The 25,239-nt window shown below is 41.6% G+C and overlaps 1 protein-coding gene across 3 annotated transcripts; it reads left to right on the top strand.

Annotated features, from left to right (window-relative positions):
* The first annotated feature begins 14,867 nt into the window (after nucleotides 1-14,867).
* gja5a (gap junction protein, alpha 5a) lies at nucleotides 14,868-25,239 on the top strand. Of its 3 annotated transcripts, XM_019263116.2 has the most exons (3): nucleotides 14,868-15,077; nucleotides 15,218-15,725; nucleotides 22,722-25,239. In XM_019263116.2, the coding sequence occupies exon 3, from the start codon at nucleotides 22,805-22,807 to the stop codon at nucleotides 23,954-23,956; it is 1,152 nt and encodes a 383-aa protein (XP_019118661.1). In that variant the 5' UTR covers nucleotides 14,868-15,077; nucleotides 15,218-15,725; nucleotides 22,722-22,804; the 3' UTR covers nucleotides 23,957-25,239. The 3 variants fall into 3 exon arrangements, with proteins under 3 accessions (XP_019118661.1, XP_010749760.1, XP_027146920.1); XM_010751458.3 differs by lacking the exons at nucleotides 14,868-15,077; nucleotides 15,218-15,725 and adding an exon at nucleotides 20,841-21,721; XM_027291119.1 differs by lacking the exons at nucleotides 14,868-15,077; nucleotides 15,218-15,725 and adding an exon at nucleotides 21,795-22,299.

Here is a 25,239-nt window from a genome sequence, read left to right as displayed (position 1 = left end):
TAACTTGTGTAAACAAGATAATAGTTGTGTGATATCTTTAAATCTAAAAGTGAATAACAAATAAGATTACAGCTTGTGTGAACGTGATGAGCTTCTATAGATTCTTTTAAACTCAGACTTTATTTATTTATGTAAATACAAGTCCTCTGATCATCATTGCCAATTAGAATCAACTAGTTTGAGTTTTTAACTAATTACGGATGGATATTTTTCTTTGACATCCATTTGCATAAGTTTTGGCTTCCCAGACGTGGATTTTCTTTTTTTTGTTTAGGAATGAATTGAATCCATGAACGGGTGGTGGGAAACCTGTTAGAGATTAGAGCAGGTGAAATCAGTAAAGTAATTAATGCTGTCTCATTGCGTGACTGGATCATTGTAGTCTTAAAGCTTTTACCCTGAAGCCTTTTGTCATCTGGTAACTCTGAAACCAGCTCTAACAAGGCTGCACTCAGATAAAGCACACGTATCATGTATCACGTTCTAAATGTCTAAATATGAAGCACAAAGTTCTTCACAGAGCAAAAATATAAAACAAGGAATAAACAACAATGAATAGAATTTAGCAAAATAGATCATACATAAATAAAATCATGGCTATACAACAAAAACAATATATAAATAATTAACTATTGCATGGGTCACTTCGGCAACACCTAAAAACTGTAACAATAAAAACAATAAAATGTCAAAAGTGAATTAAATCCATTAGGTGAATAAACACCAGATGTATAACAGGGGATGATCGAGGTTTAGAAGCTCAGCGGTAAATGATGAAGCACCTTTGATAAAAAGATACGTCTTGAGTTTTTCCTCAGATCGACAGGCAGACTGATTCCGAGACGAGGGCCACAGGTGGGTGGAGACCAAAACAGAGGTAAAGGTGAGTTAATATTGGACATTCATCGTGAGATAGAAAAACATTGATGCTGGAAAGAACTGCAAATTATTTGACATTTTTAAAAAAGAGCTAATTCAGCTTCAGTGTCTGGCATGCAGGAAAGTATTGAGAGGATGACTAAAGTGACTAAATTATTCGTTTTGGTCTTTTCAATGGATTTATTAGCAAATTTTCTTATTCTTTAATGTAAAGTACTGCTCCAGCTGCTTTTTGTAAAAGTCCAGGAGGTTCTGCTGCCATCTAAAAATGCTGAGGTCAGACTCTACAGCCGTCTCCATGTATTACACACTTTAAACTTGATTTGAATAATTGAGCAAAGCTGATAGGGGGCATCCTTTACTCAATAGAGGACTTATAACCAGCAGATCTGAGCCTGTCTGCTGAAGCAGCTGCGGTTCATCACAGCGAGTTGAATTATTCTGAGCCCTCTCAAAATGAGAGTTAATATTAGTCAGCGGTAAGCATCAGATGAAAAGACTGAGATGACTGAGAGTCACAGTGATTTCTCGCTTTTCAGTTTGTGCTCTTATCCTCCGAGCAGAGGGCAGAGCTGAAAGAAGGTGGAAATGAAGCACAGTGGTGCAAATAAAACCACATGCTGTGTGTGTGACACAGCAAATATCGTCGTCATTTATTGCTTTTTTATCTATCTAAGGCTTGCAGAACTCGGCAAGCAGGCGGTGTAACTAAGTTCAGCAGCCTCTATGGACGTAATGACAGAGGTGGAAGGAACGAAGAGGGCGTTTATGGAGGAAGTTAAGAAGAGAAAAGTAAAGAGTGACTAAGTAAGAATAAATAAAAGGCCGAAAGACAGACGCCGAGCTGCGCTTCCTGCTGATGTGCCAGTGTTTGATCGGGATAATGTGATCTACATGTACAACTGTCCATATTTGACAGCCCAGTTTCATAATAATAATAACAATAATAACTAGCCACATGGTTTACATTGTACTTTACAGAGCAGCGGACCCAACGTAGAATAACACAGGTAAGATCGAAAAGTAAAAACATAAAACATAATCAATGCCACAGAAACAGGCAGTGCAATGAAGAGAACAATGAAGAGAAAACAATAAATAATTATAAAAGATATTGAGATGAAAGGATAAAAAAAGAGTAAAAGAAGATTTAAAAAAATATATTAATGCTACTTTATACTACTACTACTTTTTTACTCCTCTGTGTTTATTTGACACCTGAAGTTCAAGATTTGACAAATACAAACATTTCATCAGCTTGTAAAACAAGCCTTGTTATAGATCCAAAAGAAAATACATTTGTTCAAATTCAGCAACAAGCTACAAGACTAAAGTTTTATAGTAGTATTATTTTATAGTATAGTAATATAACACTGTGTCTGTTTCCTAAACATGGAGCTACAACTAGCATCCAGTTAGTTTAAGCTGAGCATAAAACAGGACTGGAATCAGGGTAAACACGACTTCTAGCCAAGAAACAGTCTGGCACATAAGCCTCCGTTAAAGCACTGTGTTGTTTTTACACTTTGGCTTTTGTGTGTATTGAGATAATGTGTTAATTAGTGAGATTTAGAGGTGGTGACAGCCAGTTAACTTCGGACAAAGCCAGGCTAATTGTTTCCCCGTGTTTACAGACCAACTGGCTGTTGATTGACTTTCCTCATTAGTGTGCAGACATGAGAAATATTTTGATAGCGGAGGAATAAGAAAATCAGGAAGATTAATTTGAAATAACAGAATTATCTGCAGTTTATATAAAATGAAACTCACAGTTTGGCCTCTGTACTTAATCGTCATTTTAAACGCAGGACTTTATAATAATATATAATAATAATAGATTTCATTACGTTGAGGCACCTCAGTGAAATAATTCTATATTGAATTGAACTCTAACGAAACATGGATTTTATTTTGTAGCGTTCTGAGAGACAAACCTCATGTTTCCATGCTCTGTGTCTTTTTTCTCAGTCACTATTTTAAGCTCATGGACCTCACATGAATCGTCTGTGTCATACATAGTCTCACGTACACAGAAAAGAGGCATTCACGTCGGGTTTTAAAGAGATGGTATCAGCGATGCCCTTCACAGATACAACATGACCTGGGGGGCAGCGCTGAGTCCCATGACATAGCACAACACTAAGACCTCAATGGCGTAAGGCTTATGCTTAAAGACAGAGGTCCACTTGTTTCTAAACACTTGTTTGTTCAGCGTGCACGCATAAGTCAATACATATTTGTGCTCATATGTGTGAGTCGCATCATTTTTCTTTGTGTTTTAGTGACCTCCTGCCTCGGTGACAAAGCCAGTCCTCTTTGTAAGTTTTTTTTTTTTCACGAGTCATCCGTTTAGAGTCACTTCTTTTGTTCTGAACGGAGCTCTCAGACGTCAAGATACCAACAATTCACCAGCAGTTTTCTTTGTTCCAGCGCTTTCACAGAAAACTTTCTCACTCTCACAAGTGTGAACGTACTTCTCCGGCAATTCCTCATTTCCTCTGGAGCGTTCGTTTTCTTTCCTGCGATGGTGAGAAAGTTTGAAGCCAATCAACAAAAGGCATCCCAGATTCACTGAGTGCACGGCGGTGACACTGCGGCCACTCACTTCAGCATTAGCCAACGGAAACTGGTGAGAAGACTGATAAAAGCTGCAGCTTGGAGCCTGAGATCCTTAAACTGAAACAGAAATGTTTGCCTATCAGTCAGAGCGCATATAGTTTCATTCTTGTATGTGCTCACACATAAGCTACACATCTGGGCCCGGGCCATAGCATTGTGTTTTAGAGGGCAGAGCTCTCGTCACCCAGCTGGACATGGGTTTGACCCCATTGTGTTCACGAGGTCAGACTTGTTGAATTTGGACCAGTCTGCTGTCCCTCCTCTGGGGCAAGGTCATTTAGAGCTTGGAGGTGGAATAACCAAGCCTGAAGAGCAAACTTTACTACAGGAACCGGCACCAGAAAAACACTCACATAACACGCACATAAAATTTTAGAGAGCTTAGAAAGTAAAATGCGTCACCGCGAAGGAAAAAGTGGCGTTCGAAACTTTAAGTTTGTCCCTCTGTAAATATTTTTCACCGGCTATTGTATGACAGTTTGTTGGAGAGTTAAATACAGATTGATCGATGGTGAGATTACAAAAGAGAGCAGTGTGTTTAAATGGTGAGAAGATTTGAACTGTTTGGAGTCACTACCTGCATTTGTGCTTAAGGCTTCCCCCACCATGTCCTGTTACAACAAACCAAACCACCGTCCTGTGTCTGTGGGAGAACTCGGTTGTTGAAGGGGCCTCTATTGTTTTGTGCATAATACGGTTTGGATGTATGAGTCTGGTGTTCAGACCTCAGATGTGTGTGACGACGCTGGTGAATGCAATATAACAAAAATAAAATAAACTATTTCTAATGGCACCTCCATTCCAGATTTCATTTATCTGTTTTAATGTAAAGCACTTATATTTCTGTTGGTAAAAGGATTTTTCCTGTGAAATATTAAAGGATTTCCAAGGCTAGATGGGCTATTTAGTCCCTCCAGTTGGTCCTGTGTCTCCGCCAAAGGAAGGCATTACTAATCCTTATATTAATCAGGCTCCTTTAGACGTGAAGGAGCAGAAACTCTAATACAAGCTCCCTCCAGATGTCCGAGCTACTAACCCTATCTCATCTCTGTGACAGTTTTGTGTTTCCTGTTTTATTTTGTAACTCTCCACCTGTCTGTGTCTTCCATTTCTACTTCCTGCCTTGTTTTCCCGCCTGTTTTTGATTATGCACCTGTCCCTTCATGTCCTGCCTTCGGTTCGTGTGTTTCCTCTGTCTGTCTGTGTTATGTGTCTGCCTGTTTTCCTGCCTCTGTTCCCAGTTTGTGTTCTGGATTTTGGTTGTTTGGTGTTTTTACCTGGATCTCCAGCCAGCTTTTGGTTTGTTTTGTGTTCCTCTGTGTTCAACCCTGACCAGTAAGTGATTTAAGTTTCTTTTCCATGCTCATACCTCTACGTCTGCATATGAGGCTTTGTGACAATCTCTAAGGTTGGGTTGTTTATTCACTCGTGCTTTCATTATAAAATTCTTCTCGATCCTGTTTCATGATCCTGTTGTTGCTAATTGCACCAGATGTACAGTATGTTGTTAATCAGTGTGTGTGGCCTGATGTCTCACATTAGGTATGCTGGATGAGGGCTCTGCACGAAACGTTAATGCACATTAAATATTTTCTGTACGAGTCACTGTGTGCAGACGTTCGAGCTGCCTTATGCATGAGCGTGTTCTTCAAACATGCCGTTTGCTACGATTCCAAAATGTCACTGTGGAAGTACAACACCGGGATTGTCTTACGTTTCTGAGAATACTTGAATAACAGAATTGTAGCCAAAGAAAAGAAACATAAAACAAAAAGGAGAGTTCAAATTATAGGTGAGTTTGGACAGGAGGGAGATGTAACCCTTAACCAACATTTACATTACCTGTTTTAGACCCTGGCTGGTTGTTTATTTCCAATTTGATTTAAAAGCTTATATAGGCCTGCATGAACTGGTACGTATTTACAATAGCACACTGTTACTAGTCTGTGTGAATGCAGAGTCAAGGCTAAAGATGGTAAATGGACTGTACTTATACAGCGCCTTTGTGCTTTTACACTACATATCTCATTCACACACATTCATACACTGTTGGCATTAGCTGCCATGCAAGGTCCCGACTGCTCATTAGCTTTCAGGGGCTAACCATTCGTACGTATTCACACACTGATGCCGCAGCCTTCAGGAGCAATTTGGGGTTCAATATCTTGCCCAAGGATCCTTCGACATGCAGCCTAGAGAAGCCAGGCATCGATTACCGGTCATCTGATTGGTGGATGAAGAGATTTGCTTATTTGCGACTACGCACTGTCGCTTCACATTCCTGGTTCGAACCTCAGCTGCGACCTTTCTGTGTGGAGTTTGCATGTTCTCTCCCACAGTCCAAAGACATGCAGGTTAACAGGTTAACTGGTGACTCTAAATTAGTTGTTTGGTTCTATGTGCACTGTGATGAATTGGCGACTTGTCCAAATCGTACCCCGCCTCTCGCCCAAAGTCAGCTGGGATATGCTCCAGCCCTACTGATGAGGATAAGCGGTCACATATGATGGATGGATATTTTAGTCATTTCTCCCTTGTTATGTTTTAATTCAGTATTTTATAATACTGCCGTCTGTTTTTGTAAAGCAGTTTAATCCTCTTTGTAATTTTAGTTGTGAAACTGCACAAAAAATCAAGTTTATAATCATTTTTAGATTATTTATATTTTATAACAGTTTGTGTATGCCCTAATAAAGCTCTACAGAACAAATAAGAGGCAACAACACCTCTACAAACATCAGTCTGACACATTATGACGCCGCGTGCTTGTATTATTTCTTGTAAAGCTTTTATAGTTCACAACCTTTTCCCAGAACAATTCTCTCTTTTGAAATCTTGATGGATGTGTATGACACAGACATTTGACAGGACCAGACTGTGCATCAGGAAACAACGAGTAACCCTGGCAGCTTTATGTAGTCTGGGTTTAAGACAGAGAGGGGAGAGAGAGAGAGACAGGGGTGAGAGACCAAGCATGAATTGTTCTCACCAGTGAAGAAGGAAGTGGAAGGGAAACTTCCTCTCTGTGCAACGCCGGGCACCATGGGAGGGAGAAGAGAATCGACGTTGCACACAATGGAGAAGGGGGGCGGGTGGAGGGCAGACAGGACAGAGGGTGTAAGCGCCTGGATATGAGAGAGACTGAAGTTTAGGATGACTGCTGACGAGCTGAGATGATGGAGACAGACAGGAAGTTAAAGGACCGCCTCCATCAATCAACATTGTGTATTGTGTTCCTTTGTGTTTCTTGTTGTTCCCACAGCTTACCTCATCAAATTAGTATATTTCCTTGATTTTTCCCATAATGACCCTTCCATTAAATGCAACACCACCTGTGGCTGCCTTGCATTCATTTCATTGTGTTTATTATTATTATTGTGTTTTTAGTGCAGCCACACAGTCTGATGAAATGTGAAGAGGAAAATGAGAAATAGATGATCGAATGAGAGCAAATAAAGGAGTTAAAAAGTGAAATATTTAATAGTTAGAATGAGTGAAATTTAGTTTTAATTAATTTGTTTCATCAACTGATTGATTGAAAGAAGATAAATTAAAGACGTTTTTCTATTTTTACCAACTGATCGAAGAACAAAGTGCTAAAAAAAAAATTCAAACATTCAACAGTATTTTTTTTAATTTTATTGTTTGTTTTTTAATCTGGTGTTGTGGAAATACTTATCAACTGGTATGAACCTAAAATAAAAAGACTTCCAGACCAGTTCAAACATAACAGTAGTTCAGCTCAAGGTCACAAATACTTGTCTGGAACACCGTGCGTGTCTAAGGACATTGCAAGTTGGACAAAACAGGAGGTGATATGAGAGAGAAAAACAGCTTACAAACCAAACAAAGTTCATAAGAAAAAAGGCATTTTAATACATTTCTACAAGCACACATCTATAATTTTCCATCACAGGGTTACACTGAATTGTAAGGTTCCTCCACCTGCCAAATCCCATTTTAACCTCACAACAGAGGACTTAGATTAAACATTTTTACTATAAGTGATCACGTCCCACATGATGTTTTACATTGTGCTCTTTTGACTGACTTGAAGTGTCGATGTAATGGATTTATATGAACCGATCGGAGGAAAACAAATCAATCTTTCATAAAGGGTGATATAATAATTCTAGGCACTTAAGTGGGCGGTTACAAACTGTTAAACTAAGCGGTAATACATCAAATAGACCAATGCATGTCTGAACATTTAATTGCAAGGTGTCCTGATGATTGGCAGCATAAAGAATGGACGAGAGCCGTGCGGTGGCTCTGGCTGCCACCTGTAACTGCACTTACCTGTCAATCATAGGGAGCATACTGTTAATTATGCCCAACTTTAAGCCTTAATATAACTTGAACATGTGAGTTATATAAAACTGTACCAGGCTGTAAACATGTTTATTTCTGCTGTGAAGGACATTTTAACATGGGGGCTTATGGAGACTGACCCAGCCTCAAGTGGACGTTTGAGGAACTACCATCACGGAGATCCCCGCTTGGTCTTGACGCACACTGAACCCATGTTAGTAAAGTCCAGTTCCACACACCTGTGTCAATATGAACACCAGTGGATGTGTGAAAATGTGATAAATCACCATAGCAATGTTCTAGCATTCACTGTTTCTAGTTTCTTAATTATGCTCGTGTTAGCTGGGAGACTGTTGCCAGGTAAGCTGTATGAAAGTTGCAGACTTGAAGCGCTGTAAGCAGTTTGTGCATCAGTCCTCAGGACAGCTGACCAAACAACACATTCTGGTGGAAAAAAGATGTAAACACAGATTTGATTACATGATGATTACAAATCATCATTTAATAGTTATTTGCTTATTTTGCCGAGGGCACCACCGTCTGATCAAAACACCCACAGAGCAAAGTGCAGGTGAAACTAATTTCATTAACGATGGCTCTGTTCCATTAAGTGTCCCAGTAATCCATGCCAGTGCCAGTGTGCACAATGGGCCCTGGAAGTAGCTCATTTAAATGGAATGCAGTCATTTTTTAATGTTATCAGTAACACATGTACATTTCCTGCTGTGACACGCCAAAACGTCTGCTGTGAAAAAGGTAAACTGGCCGATCGACGGACACTGAGTGCAAAGCGAGGCAGGTGTTTTTCAAGAGGCAGAAAAGGAACAACATGGAAGTATTAGTTCATGTGTGTCACGATTATAAAAGGGCTGAACCTAAATGCAGACTGTGGACAGGCAGCTAAGGTGAAAACAGTTTTTACTGGGAATACGGGCTGAGGTGAAGCAGAAGGGATTAAGGTGGAGGGTTGGTAGAGGGATGAGATAAGGAGGATGAGGATAACTACACTGTTGATCAGCAGTTTGATCCCCGGCTCCTCCAGTCTGCATGTCGAAGTGTCCTTGGGCAAGACACTGAACCCCAAATTGCTCCCAGTGTGTAAATCTGTATGTATGGTTTGCTCCCAAAAACTGACGAGCAGTCGGGACTTTGCACGGCAGCCAACGAGTGGCTGAAAGACTAGAAGGGCAAGGTAAGTATTGACCATTTACGCACAAGCTGTACACACAACACCGACAAATTTTCACCTTTCTAAGTATGCATAGTGAACAAAACAACAATCAGCACACATCCAGCAGACATAGAGCCACACTAGCATTCATTTGGAGCTCTGCTTTGGTCTCCACCAAGTTGTAAAAGAAATATCTGTTTCTTTAGCTGGTTGCTTACCTTTTCTCTCTGGTATTTGGTGATCAGCAGGGAGAGTACAATGAGGTCTTCAGGTCTTTTTTTCTACAATGAGTGATAGTGATGAAGGTGAGAGTGAATTTAATAGTTAATAGTGACCATTTAAACATGTGACATGGTGTTTTCTATTACAGTAACAAGTTTTCAGGTGCTTTAACTACGTTCGTTATAGGTGCTCAGTACTTTTCCTGGGAATCAGTCAGGTGTTGTTTCATGGTCTCATGAACTACAGAGGAAACAAAACAAAAGGAGGATGAAAGTAACTGGGATGTTTTTGATTAAAAGTGAACGAAGGGTGACTAAGGTCCCGGAGAAATGCAGTGTAAGAGGGGAACACTGTGGGCGTACATATCGCCCAGGGCAGGAAGAGCTGCCTGAAGGGTTGGACGTAGATTTGAGAGGAGGGTAACACCCTCTCTGTCTCTATCAGGGGAACACATGGCCCGGCACAGGATGATTTCATACCTCCAGGTCTCCTCAGTCAGCCAGCCGCCCGACACAATGTTATCTACGGATAGGAGTGCTGCACACACGGTCAACCAGCCACCGGCAATAGTTTCTCACACACATTCACCGGGCGTGAGAAATGATTTATATTTTAATGCTGTTTCCTCGAACGAAGCTGAATCACTTAAACAATGACCAGGACGAACAGGAAGTCATAAAGCATTGTGATAGTAAAGCGTATAAGACAGAGAACGTACCGAACTCCCCCCCAAAAAATACAAAACACCAGTGATTCTACTTAATGTGTCCAATCAGCCGGACTTCTTTTATTTATTTGATTTCAAATAATTTCAGTCAAAGGTTGAGCAGGGAGGAAGGGGCTTGCTTCGAAAGCCTGAACAGCGTTTTCGTTGCCTTTGGCTGGTGACTGCAGGTTGCATGTCGGCTGTACCCGATGAACAATACCGTCCTTTCATTCATTGTTTGTTTTCAGGGATGTATGGCGGGCATGTAAACACACATACACCCCTCGTCTGTCTTCAGTCATTGCGCACACATGAAACATACAGGCCGCACAAAGTCAATCTGTCCGCATGCACGCACACACACAGCGGCCGTCTGTCCTCATGTCTGAAGTTAGTCGGTTGTCTTGGGTGAGGGGGTCTCGTAGATATCCCTCTTCCTGTATTTGTTAGGCTGCTCCTTCACCGCGGCCGCACACTGGGATGCTGTAAAACCACGGGGAGGAAAACATGGCATTAAGAGTCCATGTTTCCTCCGGCTCTCTCCACATCTTGATAACCTTGTTCTTAGTAGGGAGGAGGAGGAACCGACAAGGTCCACTGCCGCTTTGTTTGCTTTCATTTTGTTAAACCATCAGTTACTGACTCTGCATAAAGAAACACAATAAAATAATAACAGTAATCTTATAAAAGCATTAAAAATAAAAGCATTGATTGAAGGTTTTATCTGAAGCCCGACCCAAACTGGATAACTGAGGCCAACAGTCTTTGTAGGGAAAGCACAGGCCCATGACAGTGTGACACAATATATGATAATATATATATGATATTTCCATCCAAATGTCTCTACACCTGTGCATGAACCAGACAAACACATCGCTCCTAATGAAGTGACGTAAAGCTGACGAGGTAAAGCCATTTCAGTGTGCAGGGGTTCATTTTAACTTGGCCTATTTTTGGTCATTTTTAAAAGTTTTAAAAACATTTTTAATTAAGTGCATAGCCAACATAAACTCATTTCTTTGATAAGGATCCCTTAAATTTGGTGGGACATGTTTGAAAAATAAACTAAACAGTGCTCTCTGATTGGAAAACTATTCTTTTGGCCACCAGTTTCTTACTGGCTGACGTATACACAGATATATTTGTGTGGCTCTAAAATTAGACTTTATTATTTAATACTATGATTTGTCTCATTTGCTGTTACTTACTCTTTTATTTAATGTGTCAAATTACTGATTTCAAGTAACACTTTTAATTTTTAACGAAGAAAAGAACATCATTAAAGAAGAAGAAATATTGGACTGGTGTTTCAAATGATAATAATCAATGTCCTCTATCATTTATTGCAGCAACACCTGTGTTCACTCTGCTATTTCATGTGAAAATGGCTGCTGTTAAAAAGGTGTGTTCATTAACAGTAAAACACACCCTTTAACAGCTCCATATGGCAGCTAGTGTTCAAGCTCAAGCAAACTTTAAACAAATATTGATTATTGGCATGTCATGTCTTCTAGGAAACTGTATTTAGAAAACCCTCAAACATTCACACACACATCGGGCTGATGGAAATAAAGCCATCCTTGACACACATAATAATGCATGTGTGCATCCATAACCTATTCATCATCAATGCCTCCAGACAGCGGCATGCTCAGCTGGTAGAAATAGGATCAGTCTAAATCTGTGGACAGTGTTGGAAACAGACAGAGCCTCAAGTGACAGACGTCTAAAATACACAATGAATCACCGACCGTCCACCAAGTCAGCTTCTCGCAATCCCTCACCTGTTGGCTCAAAGCTCTGTCACCCTATAATGAGCAAACATTTTGGATAATAATTCACGGCCGTGACCATGTGCTTCCTTCTCGGCTTGTAAACAGAGCAGCGTTGGTTTAATTATAACCCGGTCTGAATGGTAAAGACGTCGATTAGACGAGCGCGTGGACGCACAGTGTTGCTGTACGATTAAATAAAGTTTATCACTTGGATCCCAGTTCAATACTACTTTTTAATACTACTGAATAAAAGTTTATTATGGTAATACATGTATTTTTTTACTGTTAATAAATCATTCATACATGCATAACTGACAGATAAATAATTTAAAGACATTTGTAAATTTAATTTTGATTAAATTTATCCTGATAAGTACTGATACAGCTTATTCCTAAATTCATATTTCTGACCAACTTTTATTTCATCATTAATTTCTTCAGTAGATTGAATGGGGTTCAGGGCAAAGTCCACAGACTAACATATGGAGAGAGAGAGAGATGTATTATTGACTCTATTGACAGTAAGAGACATAAAGATACCACCTGGCCCCTAATGGACACTTCACGCCTTTTACGTCCCATAAATGGACTTTGATCCGGATGCTCGGCACATTCACATGTCGTCTTTATTCTTCAGTCTTTATTTAAAGAGCTAGATAAGAGACAAAACTGTCCATTTGCCCTGACTTTTTATCATTTACAACGCGGTAATAAATTATTTATTAACCATTCATAAAGACATGAGTTCATCTTTATAAAGTATGCCGTATTAGACAGTGGTACCCTCAGTTCTTTCAAGTGTTTGAGCTTTTATTGATTTTAATTTTAATAAAAGGAACAGTGAAAGTGTTGTTTGTTTGTTTGTTTTGTCCGCACAAACTAATACACACTAAAATGAAGAAGGCAAAGGCACAAGAAAAGGAAAAAGAGGCCAGCGGTATAAAGAAAGACCGAGAATGTTTTTTAAATGATTCCTGCTGCAGGATGTTTTTGACTGATGACCACATTTCACCAGTAAATGCAAAGTACTTCAGTAAATGAGTCTGATTGACAGGAAGTCTGCAGCAGCAACAACAACAACATGCCAGTGCTGTGGCTCACTCCTGTCAGTGACTTATATTTCGGGCTGACATCTACCAGTCAGTAACAACTAAAACAACCTTGAGCTTCTCTTCTCAACTTTTTCAACTCTGGAGTTTGATGTTTGACATTTTGCTGTCGTATTTCTCTGACCGTGTCCCAGACAGAGTAGAGTTGGAGGGTGTATACGAGGTTGGTGATGGCCGTTCGGGAGCACGTGTCCATCAAGCCTGGCTTCCCTCGGACGCGAGCGAGGCAGAGCTGAAATGGGTTTGTGTCACGGGCAGAATAGCTGGCTGGGGTCAGGCTGGTGGGCGGGTGGGGTGGGTTACACTAATGCATCCTGGCAGTGTGGGCTTTTTCCATCAAGCACTCAAGTACACACACACACACTATGTTCACACACAAGGGGGCACACATAAACACATGCAGTTGTTGCCTCCCTGCTCTCGCTCTCAACACACTAACATTCAGGCCTCGTCCTGGCACAGCCGAGAAACTCTAAGTGATGAGATTAAGTGAAGCGGTGGAACATCACCTCTTTGTTACAAATCACTTCATGCTGTTATTCTGCGTGAATGCTGTTCCACTTCTAAATCCGCGCTGATGAGCGTCACAACGGAAACGTCAGAGCAGACCATAAACTAAGGAAGGCTGCGTAATTAGGAATTAGCAACAGCTTTTCCATCCCTTCAAACACTCCATTGAGTGGGGAAGTTTGACTGAGGCCTGAAGCGATGTTAGGTGCTCCATGGGCTTTTGTTTAAGGAAACTCGGAAATCTCAGTGACGACCAGGAACCTTTTTTAAAGATGCTTCTAGTCTCAGCGTTAGTCCAAGCTGAGGCAGCACCCTGACTGTTTTTTCTCTTGTAAGAGCAAGAAAGAAAAGAATTAGATTGAATATTTTAGGATTGATACACCAGATATGACACTGCAAGGTCAGCTCCTGGCCAGAGGTCTAACAGGGTTTGTCATGAGATTCTAATCACTTGGTTTCTCCTGCTATTTATACATTTTCTAGGCTCGGCGGTGAAAGGCGCAGTTGTTGTAGAGGAGAATTTAACCATTCAGATCACTGATTAGGCCATGACAGTGGCAGGGAGGTTAAATACTGACTAAATGAACAAAAGGAAGAGTGATTGGTGTCTTTGACTGCACCAGAGGAACAATTTACTGTTCAGTGAAGTTAAACGGAGAGTTTGGAAAGTGTTCACTTTCTTGCTGAGAGTTAAATGACACCCATTCTCGTGTGTGTTCATGAGTGAAACAGTTCATCTGTCTGTATCAAAATCCCAACAACCTTTAATCTTACACCACTATGGTGAAGGATTAGTAAGGTGTAGACGTAAAAACAGTTTGGTTATGAGTTCAAATAAACACGTGAACTAGCTATGAAACATTTTTGCATTACGATTACTACTCTGTCAAGATCCAAAGACCTTTGTCATCATGATTACAGTATAACCACATGATTAAGGTGATTAAGGTTACAGGTTAATTATGATTAAAAGAAACCAATGTTGACTGTCAGAAGGAACTGGTTTATGTACAGTGATACCAAACATCTGGTGGTGACCCGTCCATTAAACGCAACCTCCTGCCTCTGCAGAATCTTTGGTCCTGTAACACCATCGCACTATTTCCTCCAATCACTAGAAGACTTTGTCACTTGAACGTAACACATAACCCCTGACGCCTCTTCTATCTTGGTTTTCCAAAAATCCATCTACAAAGCTCCCTAATGAACACGTTACATCTCGTTTGTTTAATTATAAGAACAATGGTTCTTTGCATAAAAGACTCTCTCTAGTTTTTGTGCTCACCTAAGCTAAACAGCTTCAGATGGTAAAGCTTCACATTCACCAGACGTACATTGGAGTGGTGTCGTGGGCAAGGAAGCCAATGAGCACATCTCTCAAAGGAAGCGTGAATTTGACAGATGTAACGCTGGCAGAGTCAAACAATGACACAAATATATATATATATATATATACATGTACTGTGTGCCCTCGCCATATAATTACAGCCATTTGAATGCACGTTTGCCCTTCAGCAAGGAGGAATCAAACCTAAAAGATTCACATTGTGTAATGCAGCATGTATCCGCAGGCAGGCTGCTGAGCAGAGAGACTGTCCTCGGCTAAAACCGCGAATGGCAGACGAGAAAAAGATGAGGAAGGAAGGAAAAGGGAGGAGGATGAGCTTTTTTTTTTCTGTCTTTGTTTGTATCCCAAAGTTCAGCAAGTGGTTTTAGTCCGGCACGAGCTTTGAGAGGAAGGAGTAAGATAGAGTACTTACACCAAAGTCTTTGAGGTAAGACCTGATTTCATGATCTGTCTTCTGTATCCACTGGTCTGTATTCATCTTTATTTTTTAACTGTGCATCACCAATATAAGGCTAAAATCACATTTGATTTCATTCATTGATCACTCTGTCTTTGCTTTAACTTCAGAATCAATCTATCAAAACCACACAGACAAGAGTTGAGAGCTGTAAACCCTTCAAGGAGCACACACAGTAAATAAGAGCACTCTGGAAGTTGACTCCGGGCGGATTTGCTCATTGATCCCAGAAAACAATTCCACTTCCCCTCCCGAGGAATGCTTCCCAGCAAAAAATAGAGCACCAGGGATGTAAGAAGAAAAGGGGAGGAGGAGGAGGAGATGGAGGAGGAGAGACAGAAGGGAGGGACGTGGAGGGGCAAACACTCTCTCGTGATGCCCCTGCTTTTCTTCTCGTGCCCCCCGTGTGGACTAACAGTTTGGTGTTGGAACAACACGAAGCTCAGACGGCATCCTTGAGAGCCAGCTGATGATCACAAGAAGAAGAAGAAGGTACTCAGCTCAACCCTGCATCTTCACCTGCTGTTTGTCCACTGAGCTAAAGGAAGACTTGTCTCACCGGAGGGACAGATAAGGATTGGATCAGAAACAGCCAATCAGACAGCGGCAAAAAAGCAGGTAAGCCACCAAATGAACATCAAATGTGACATCAGAGTCATCAGAAAACTCTTAGTGAGGACTCAAAGGATGCAGAAATTTAGATAAACAGTTTAAGCATCCCTACTACAAAACTACAGCAGTGGAGTCTCTGAGTCTCTGAGGAAGAGATGATATCTTGTAGAGATTGTGCAGGAGGCCTGGTGTGCATTAGACTCTCTGTCCTCCCTGGCAGGTACAGTTGTCACCCTCCTCACTCTCACTCCTTTCATCTCGCTCTGCCTCCCTCTCTCTGCGTCCTCTCTCCTCATAACTCTCTGAGGAGACACATATACTCAAACAAAGTTCTGCGCAGGATACCTTTCAAATAGAGCCACAACAAAGCAATGTGTAGATACTGTATGACGACTTGGAGAGTTTATATATATGTATATATATATTCATCTCTGTGGTGTCTCAGGGCCAAATTCTGATTAAATGCAATCACAATTTATTGTATCTACACAAAAATTAATAAAAAAGTAGATGAGGTTAGGGTAGTTATTAATTTTCTTGCTGAAATTTCAAGCTGATGAGTGCACTAAACTAACTTTTCGTTGGCCTTGACAAGGGCAAGAATTCATACAGCTGTTAATTCATCTCAATTGACAAGATGTGCTATCAAAAATGTATCAACCAATTATAAAAACTATGAATGAATGCTATTTTGTCTCCCTGAAATAAAGTGAAAAGTAGCAAAACATTAACACCGCAGTAAAGTACCTTACAACTGTATTTGCTGTGAGTAAAAGTAGTTGTTTTTACATCTAGCCTTCTAAAATCAGATATATAAGACTAGACAGATAAAAATTTATTTAGAGAGCATCATTTAAATGAGGCACAATGAATCTGTTACACACTTTCAGGCAAAGCGAGTCTTTGTCTTTTCCTGTTTGAAACTGAAGAGCGTGGATTTAGTTTGGCTCTCGACTTCCAGTGAAGTCCTGAAACAGACTTTTATGTTTCAGTGGAACATAACGAGCTATGAATTTACATGACTGACTATGGAAATGAAATCCTAAATAAACACAAGCTCAAAACAAGTCCAAACATCTAATCTTCACTCCCCTTCCTCCTCCAGAAATTGTAGCTATCCAAGAACTTCAGTTGGGAGTGTGTTACTCTGAATTTTCCTCCATGAAACACCTTGCAGCTGTCTGGCCCGACGGTTCCAGTCTAATACCATAGGCAGCTAAACAATAGATCATAACAGGGCTGTGGGTCTGTGTACAGTAGTGGGTAGATGAAGAGCCATGTAAGGTAGCAGGCAGCACATCGGGCCCGCTGGCTTCTGTTGGTGTGACTGATATATGGCAGCCGAGATCCACGCCGGCCTGTAAGTGGTGGCAACAGGTGACTCAACAAAGTGCTCTCAACCTTCATCTCGCACCAGATCCACTCTGTGGGTCACACTATCCCTAACTCACCCAGAGCCACTACCGCTAAACTTAAACATGCTCATCCTTGATCGTAATCCACGCACTCATGGGAGTGATATCCACGCCAACCGAGCGAAACAGCTGCTGTGATGCATTCTGGGATTGATCCACACACACACACATGTTAAAATCAAAGTTTAAAAGCCGCGCTTCATATATATCGTGTGTGTCTTTTAAGCTTGTACTTTGACACACGCGCAAGCAGTCATTATAATAAAACTAATAATCCGTATTAATTTTCTTTGCTGTGCTGAAATAAGTGAAATGAAACAGCTTCAATCACTCAGAGAGTAAAAATAACCTCTGAGCAGAATATCTGCAGCCTGAGTATGTCTGGCATCCCATATGCAGGTCTTGATGCCAAATGAGACTGATGAAACTTTTGTATGGACGTATTAGCGCACAGCAGTTGTGTGGTTGGCCTGACATTTTCCTCATGCTCCTCCGCTGTGGCAGTTCCACTGAAACGTTGCTGAGCTGTCACAACACTACAAATTCAAGTGAAGTGCTACCAGCAAAGATATTTTTGTTATACAGAGCTCCCAGCAGAGGTCTTCTTGTTTGGGGTCACTTGATATGAATTTATCCACATGGTAACTTTACTCACTTAATCAGGGAGGGGTGGACTTTTTTCATGAGAGTGCAAAAATATTCATAACCTGTCAGATAATCAACAAGTGAGAAACAGAAAAGTTTTAATAAGGAGAATGAACAAATCTAGCATGGGGGAAGTTCGCTGTTCATTACATTTAAAGTATTGCTTCCAAGATTAGTGCATGCATTTTTAACTGATGTTGAATTCATGGCTTATGCTGTACTTGTGTTATAATATCGTCTGTGTTAATTGACTTGACGACTTGTCCGTCGTGCCCAGGACTCCCTTGAAAAAGAGATTTTTAATCTCAATGGGACCATTCCTGGTTAAATAAAGGTTAAATCAAATAAAAAAATATGGAATATCTGAGGTTATTATCGAATGTACAAGATTTAAATCGGAGACATGTGGTACTTGTAGTTTGGAAGCGCTAAGGATGAAAATCTTGAGATCACTGTTCATTTTTTGATACAAAGAGCAACGATGTGTCAAATAAAACACAGCAGCACTGCACGGTTATTCTCAGTAGTTAACATTAAGTCGGCAAAGCATTGTTATTGTTGTGGTCTGAGGCTGGTGTTATGTTTCTTTTAAAAATATATATATATATATTTGACATTTTTGTGATCTGGAGCCGTGCTTGTTAAAGATATCACACAGCAGCAAGCCAAATTTGGTTTTCCAAGATATTTTTAGAGTCTAACTCCATTGTGAGCCTGCAGGGCCTAATTTGTCCCTCTAGCATATGTCAAATACTGTAGATAGTTTTCTAGGATTTCTCCTCTGTGCTTTACTCTCTAATGAAAATGATAAATGACTTTGTCAGGCTATGTGGTTGCCGGGATCATTGCTGAGAAATTGACTTTGTCTCCTGTAAATCCTCTCAGACACATATAACACAATTGTACTTAATCCACAACACCGTGTGTATACTTTTTCCTCTGTTGATGTTAGTCTAAACATGGCCCCGTAAAGGGAAGCAAGCCAGAGAAAAAAGAAAAAAATGTACACCCCATCATCTAATTGTCTGTATGTTTATGAGGACAGCATGGAGCAGGCAGTGTATCCTGTTCCTCTATGAGGATCCGGAGTCTGTCAAACATGGCTTAGTGCTGAAAGGTGCAGATCACTGAAGGAATGTTTAAATCAACCCTGCCCCCTGTTGTTCCAGGTCTGTGCATACAGACTGCAGTCTAAAGGGGAACCAGCTAGTGATGGGAAAGAGTTTTTAAGTTCTTCGAATCAACTACAAAGCTTTTTTTAGGCAGGTGTTTTTGTCGTTGTCCTGAAAATCTGTGTCTGTTTTAGTCTGAGATTTAAAAAACTAAATGCCACAAGGGCAGAGAAATGGCGTCCATCTGTTATGACACAAAAATTACACCCAAGAGAGTGAAACCACTGCTCCATGTGCCACCGTGCAGCAATAAAAACATGACTTGATGGTCCTATAAAACTTCCCTGGAGGGGATTTTCTTCAGCCCGAGGTGCTGTCTCATTCCCATACCATCCTTAAAACAAGAGTCGCTGCCCTCTAAGGCAACATTGAGACTGGTCCAACAGGCTGGGAGGATTTACTGTTGTGTTGCAGGGTAGAGAAAACACACAGCATTTATTCCTGTTGCTCTGCAGCGAGTCACAGCAGCAGCCGTCACTTCACAGCGATGCAGTTTAGTAGCTGCTATTTCTCTCTGAGCTGACCTGGCTGCTGTCCAGACCAGCTCAGTGTCGGTGCGCGCACATCTGACTGGAAATTTAAATACAGCCAGTTCAAGTTTGACACCGGAGTGGTGAAATGACTGTACTTTTTTTGGCCACAGTTCACACACTCTTCCTTCTCGCTTTGTTTACATATATCTCCCTAACACCTATCCTGGACTCCTTTTTTTTTCCATAACTCACAAACTCTTTTCTCGGTACATGACACATGCAAAGGTATGGAGAAAGACTCAGAGATCACCCCTGACGCTGACGATCTACGTCAAAAAGAAATAACTCAGAGGTGCATTGTACCCCGCTTGCGCACTACACACGTTCTGAATATCTTCTAACCAGATTGCCTAGTACTTCTCCATCACTCTGCCACAGAGATTATAAACAAATATGACAGCCATGATGGTGTACAGGCAAACCAGACTGCTCGGCAAAGGGCGCAATTCATCCCAGTAAATCCATGGTTATTGCCAGGCTTCCAGACAGACAACAGGAGCACATGTATGACAGACAACCATCACGGAAAGGTGCTCTTACAGTGTAGGAATAGCCCGGCTGTAACCTCTCTGTCAGCCCCTGCCTCCCACTCCTTTTAATACCTTGTTCCTTTTGTCCTTCGGAAATCATATTGTTTGAGATTGCTTCCTCTGAGAACAGGAAGAGGTAGTCGAGGGAAGGGCAAAGAGACTAAGACCTCTGCCTCTCCCCAGCTGATCTGAACGCAGTTTTTCTCAGGAAAAAATGCTCCCATTCCCACCGCTGCCCTGATGATTGTACTGTTAGTATTCTTTTATGTTTGTTCCCAGACTGACAGACCACATTACTACACTAAGGGTGGGAAGTAGGCACGTTTAAGTACTATAAGTACAGTGTTGAGGTAGAAATACTATATTTTCCTTGAGGATTTGTTATTTTGTATTTCTATTCTACATTTAAGAGTTAATTGTACTTTTTCTTTAAAGTGTATTTTCAAATATGATGATTTTTAGTACTAGCAAACTTACACCACTTCCAAACTTAAATATCTTTTGTTGTTTTATATTCATGGTGCCCGGCCGGAAGATGAATCCTACTAACTTTGGTGATCGCCTCAATTTCTATCTCATGCCACCGTGACATTGTTTTTGAGAGAAATAGTTAAAGAGCTAAAGTCTAATAACTTTGGCAGTCTCTTACAGTCCCAGCGTTTAATTTTTTAGAAGTATTTCTTTAAAGGAATAGAGTAACAATATTCATTAGTATGTTTTCGTCGGGGTATAATCACCTGAGAATAAGAATTGTTGTGTTTTGATCGTCTCAAAATTAACACTTTAGAGTGATAAGCTTCCACAGAAAGCACAATTTGTCTACAATAGCCCAGAACAGACAAACCAAACTCTGATGGACTTTGAATGTACATTTATTCTTACAAGCTTCTTATAATCTGCAACTTCATCGCTAGGTGACACTAAATCCTACACACTGGACCTTTAACTTTTATACAATATTATATAATACTTTGATACTTTTTGATCATGTTTGTCCATTTTTTTTTCAGAGCAGAATATTTTCACATACTGACATTGTTGCTAGAGGATCTATAATATCATTGTACCACTTTGAATTAGTCCAGGGGGAGATGTATTGTCGGCACAGGTGAGGAAAGTCTGATGTCAGTAATAGCTGATAAGCACATGGCTGTTTTAATGTGCACCTCCTGCCATTGTGCTGGCTGGACTGACTCCCTTCCTCCCCTGACTCTCTGCCTTGCTGTGATTTACTTCCAGTAAAGATCATCAGCTTTATCCGGGGAGGCCCTTGAGCCTCTACTACTACTTAACTCACTAATATTTCAACTGGTCTCCCAACTGTGACCAGTGTGACGTTAAATGGTATTAAGGTGCATGCCGGAAAACAAGTGTCAGACCACAAACTTGCCTATGGTATGCGTTGACGTATCAGGATTGTGCGTGAAGTTTCCTCTCCCACATGTTTTTATGGGGGTGTTTTTGTTTCCCTCCTCTCCCTGCTTTACAGATAAAGAGCACAACGCTCTGATTTTCCATCTTATTGCCATATATATACTTCATAGAGACACCGAGAAAGGGAGAGACGGACAGAGGGACAGATAGTAATGGTCATTTAAACCATCTCTCTCATACACATCCAGTGTCAGCCAGGCAATTCAAAGCACAGTGGACAACAGATACTGAAGCAACCGCTCATGGATTACACTTGGAAGAAGGCGAGCGGTGGTAAGAAAGAACATTAACTCTTTTTTCACTCTCTGTAGTGATTATACTGTATGTCCTGCCTGGCACCATTAAAATAACAGTTTGTCTCTTTAACATACAGCTTTTAAAGAATGTATACATTTTTCTATAACCTTGCCAAGTAGGGCAGTAATTTCACATGTGTGACGTGTCGGAAAACCTGTCAGATTGTTACTTTATTTTGTGTTATAACTCATCTGACTTTGATGCCTAGTTGTGTACTAAAAGCTGGCGGTGGACATGAGTATATAGTGCATATAGATGTCAGAGGTCACCCCTGTGAAGAGGCTCGGCGGGTTTTCTTAACCCCTCAATGATGGGGGTCATTTATTGCTCTCTTAAAGCTGTCTGGTGAACTTCCTTATAGGGTTATTCTCAGCTGAGACCTGCCAGCCTGTCACTGCCATGTTTGGGTCTTACCCAAACTCTCACTAATGCCGGAGTCAAGAGGTGGAAGCAGACACACACGGCGGATAGTTGGAGGGATCTGATTGACGCGCTCAGATAGATCAGATGGGGAGGCGGAGGACATCAGTGGACATCAAAGCTGATGCTCTGCTGTGAGTGAAGTCTGTTGGTCCACAGGCGAGATGGGGACCGGGTCACGGCATTAAAAGGGACAAAGTCTCCAAGCTTTGACTTTCCCCGTGGTGGCCTGTCGGTCATACATAATTTAAACACACACATAACATAATATTGAATCATTTTTCAGAAAACAAACTCATTATTTACTTTTACATGACTCCTGAACTTCCTCTCCCGCCGTCGCTCTCTCTCTCTCTCATGGGAAAATGGTTGTTCTCATGCCAGTGACCAGTCCTCAAGCAATTCACAGGCAGAGAGGCTATTTCTGTGCATATGATGCCACATACGCACACCCAGGTCATTTCATCTGCAGGAATATAGAGGACCTACAGCTGACTGTGACTGATGATCTGTATTTCTCTTTTCTCTCTGTCCATCCTCCTCCTCTTCTCCTCAGTGACTTTTCACCTCTAGTGCACCCTCTTCCCACCCTTTCTCTCCTCCTTCTTCGGTCTTTGTGTCTCAGGTCTGTGAGCAGTGATGGGGGACTGGAGTCTCCTGGGGAATTTCCTAGAGGAGGTCCAGGAACACTCCACCTCGGTCGGGAAGGTCTGGCTCACCATCCTCTTCATCTTTCGCATCCTGGTGCTGGGCACGGCAGCTGAGTCCTCCTGGGGCGACGAGCAGAGCGATTTCCTGTGTGACACTCAGCAGCCCGGTTGCACCAACGTTTGTTATGACAGCGCCTTCCCCATCGCACACATCCGCTACTGGGTGCTGCAGATTGTCTTTGTCTCCACGCCGTCCCTCATCTACATGGGCCATGCCATGCACATTGTGCGCAGGGAGGAGAAGAAGAAGAAGAAGGAGCAGGAGGAAAGGGAGGCGAGAGGGGAAGGTGAAGGAGACCTGGAGGGAGAGAAAGAATACCTCCAGCAGAAGGAGAGTGGAAAAGGTTTCACATCTGATGGGACTGGCCGTGTTCGCCTGAAAGGAGCGTTGCTGCAGACTTACATGCTGAGCATCCTGCTCCGTACAGTGATGGAGGTGATATTTATTGTGGTTCAGTACATGATCTACGGGGTGTTCCTCAATGCGTTGTACCTGTGCCAGCGTTGGCCCTGCCCCAACCCTGTGAACTGCTACATGTCCCGGCCCACAGAGAAGAATGTCTTCATCGTATTCATGCTGGTGGTGGCTGGGGTGTCTCTGCTGCTCTCCGTGTTGGAGCTCTATAACCTCGGCTGGAAGAGCATCAGGAGGTGTGTACACAAGAAGGTGATACAGAGGAACAACCAAAGAACTGTGACCGTGGCCGTATCTGCAGCCTTGGAGCCCAACAGTCCACCACGGCCCTCAGCCTCCTGCACCCCACCCCCTGACTTCAGCCAGTGTCTGGCAGCCCAGAGCTCCATGAACCCCATGACCTCCATGGCCTCTCATCCCTTCAACAACAGGATGGCGCTGCAGCAGAACTCGGTTAACTTGGCCACAGAGCGCAATCACAGCTGCGACAACGTGGAGGACGAGGAAGACTTCCTGAGGCTGAGATACGAACAGGCGCTCACGGAGCTGCCCAACAGCTGCTCGCCATCTCCTCTGCTGCACTCCGGCTACATGAGGGACAAACGCCGCCTGAGTAAGACCAGCGGGAGCAGCAGCCGGGCTCGCCAAGATGACCTGGCGGTATAGACACCCAACCAGAAAGTTTGGCTGACAGGGAGGAGAGGAAGGAAGCAGGGCTGAACTTTCGGGGTCAGAAAGATTGATTTTGGAAGACACAGTGAGGAGTGATATTTCAGATGCAAACTGGCACTGAAGCCTGACACTATATAGAGGATGGACTAAATGTCCTCTTTACAGAGACAATGAGATCCGTGAGTGGACTGTGTAAACTTGACATGTGCGAGCTCTGTGAGCAGCATTCAGCATTGAAAAAAAAACTGACAACCAAACTGCAAAAGAAAAATAATTTTGAAATGAGAACAGGGTAACAGGAGTGATGCCTGAATATTGCACAGTTTAAGTTAAAGCCAAAACCTAACATGATTAATGTGAGATGACTTAGGGAATCATTTCATTATAATGCAAAAATATGACACACATCTCAACTATATTCAATAATTACAGATTTGTGAATTTAAAACGCACAACCAACAGTTTATTTCCCACCCTGCAGGAAAAAAATGAGAGCATTTGCATTAAGAGAAAAACGGGACTTAATGTGTAATAAACTGTGAAGCTTGCTGGTATATAAATTGGATGTTTTTTATGCAGAGTATTTCCAGTGAATCAAGTGCCTTAACAAGCGTGAAAATATATATATTTTTCCCAAAAGCCATAGCAAAGACTGTAAATTCAAATGAAGCCATCTGTTGACTTGCAAACCAGATTGCACTCCATCCGCAGGTCAACAAACATAAAATGTACTAAACTCACTTTACAGTTTGAAAATAGTGTGAGTAAAATCCATTATATATTTGACCAGAGCCTTTGTGTGCAGACATGATGAGAGAATGTAGTTTGTTTTAGGATTTTCCTTTTGAGAGAGAATCAAGGGGGAAAAAACAAAAAATACAGAAGAGGTCCTGCTCGGATGCTGTTACGAGGAGATCCAGCCACTGGGTGGCAACATTGCACTTACAGTATGTTTTTCTCTCCTGGAGCTATTGTGTAAATATTAAATTTGTCCCTATGCAATGCACAGTGTATGTTTCAGTTGATGTCTTTGAATGTATTTTATTTCATTTACAGTGTTCTTTCCATATACAGAATCATTTTACAGTTTGTGTATGACAGCAGTTTGACGTCATCGACTGCAACCGAGGGGTTTGAAGTTTAATCCTACATATTTCCCACAGCAAACATTCAGCCTACCGTACGTTCACTGCAGCTTTTGGTTCTTTCACACAGACCTTTATGCAATAAATGTCACCACCAACCCATCACGGTTTAATAAATCATCAACTGTACAA

Source organism: Larimichthys crocea, chromosome XVIII (assembly GCF_000972845.2).
Source record: "Larimichthys crocea isolate SSNF chromosome XVIII, L_crocea_2.0, whole genome shotgun sequence".
NCBI classification, from domain to species: domain Eukaryota; kingdom Metazoa; phylum Chordata; class Actinopteri; family Sciaenidae; genus Larimichthys; species Larimichthys crocea.
The sequence above is the reverse complement of the archived record's forward strand: the minus strand, read 5'-3'. Positions and strand labels throughout refer to the sequence as shown.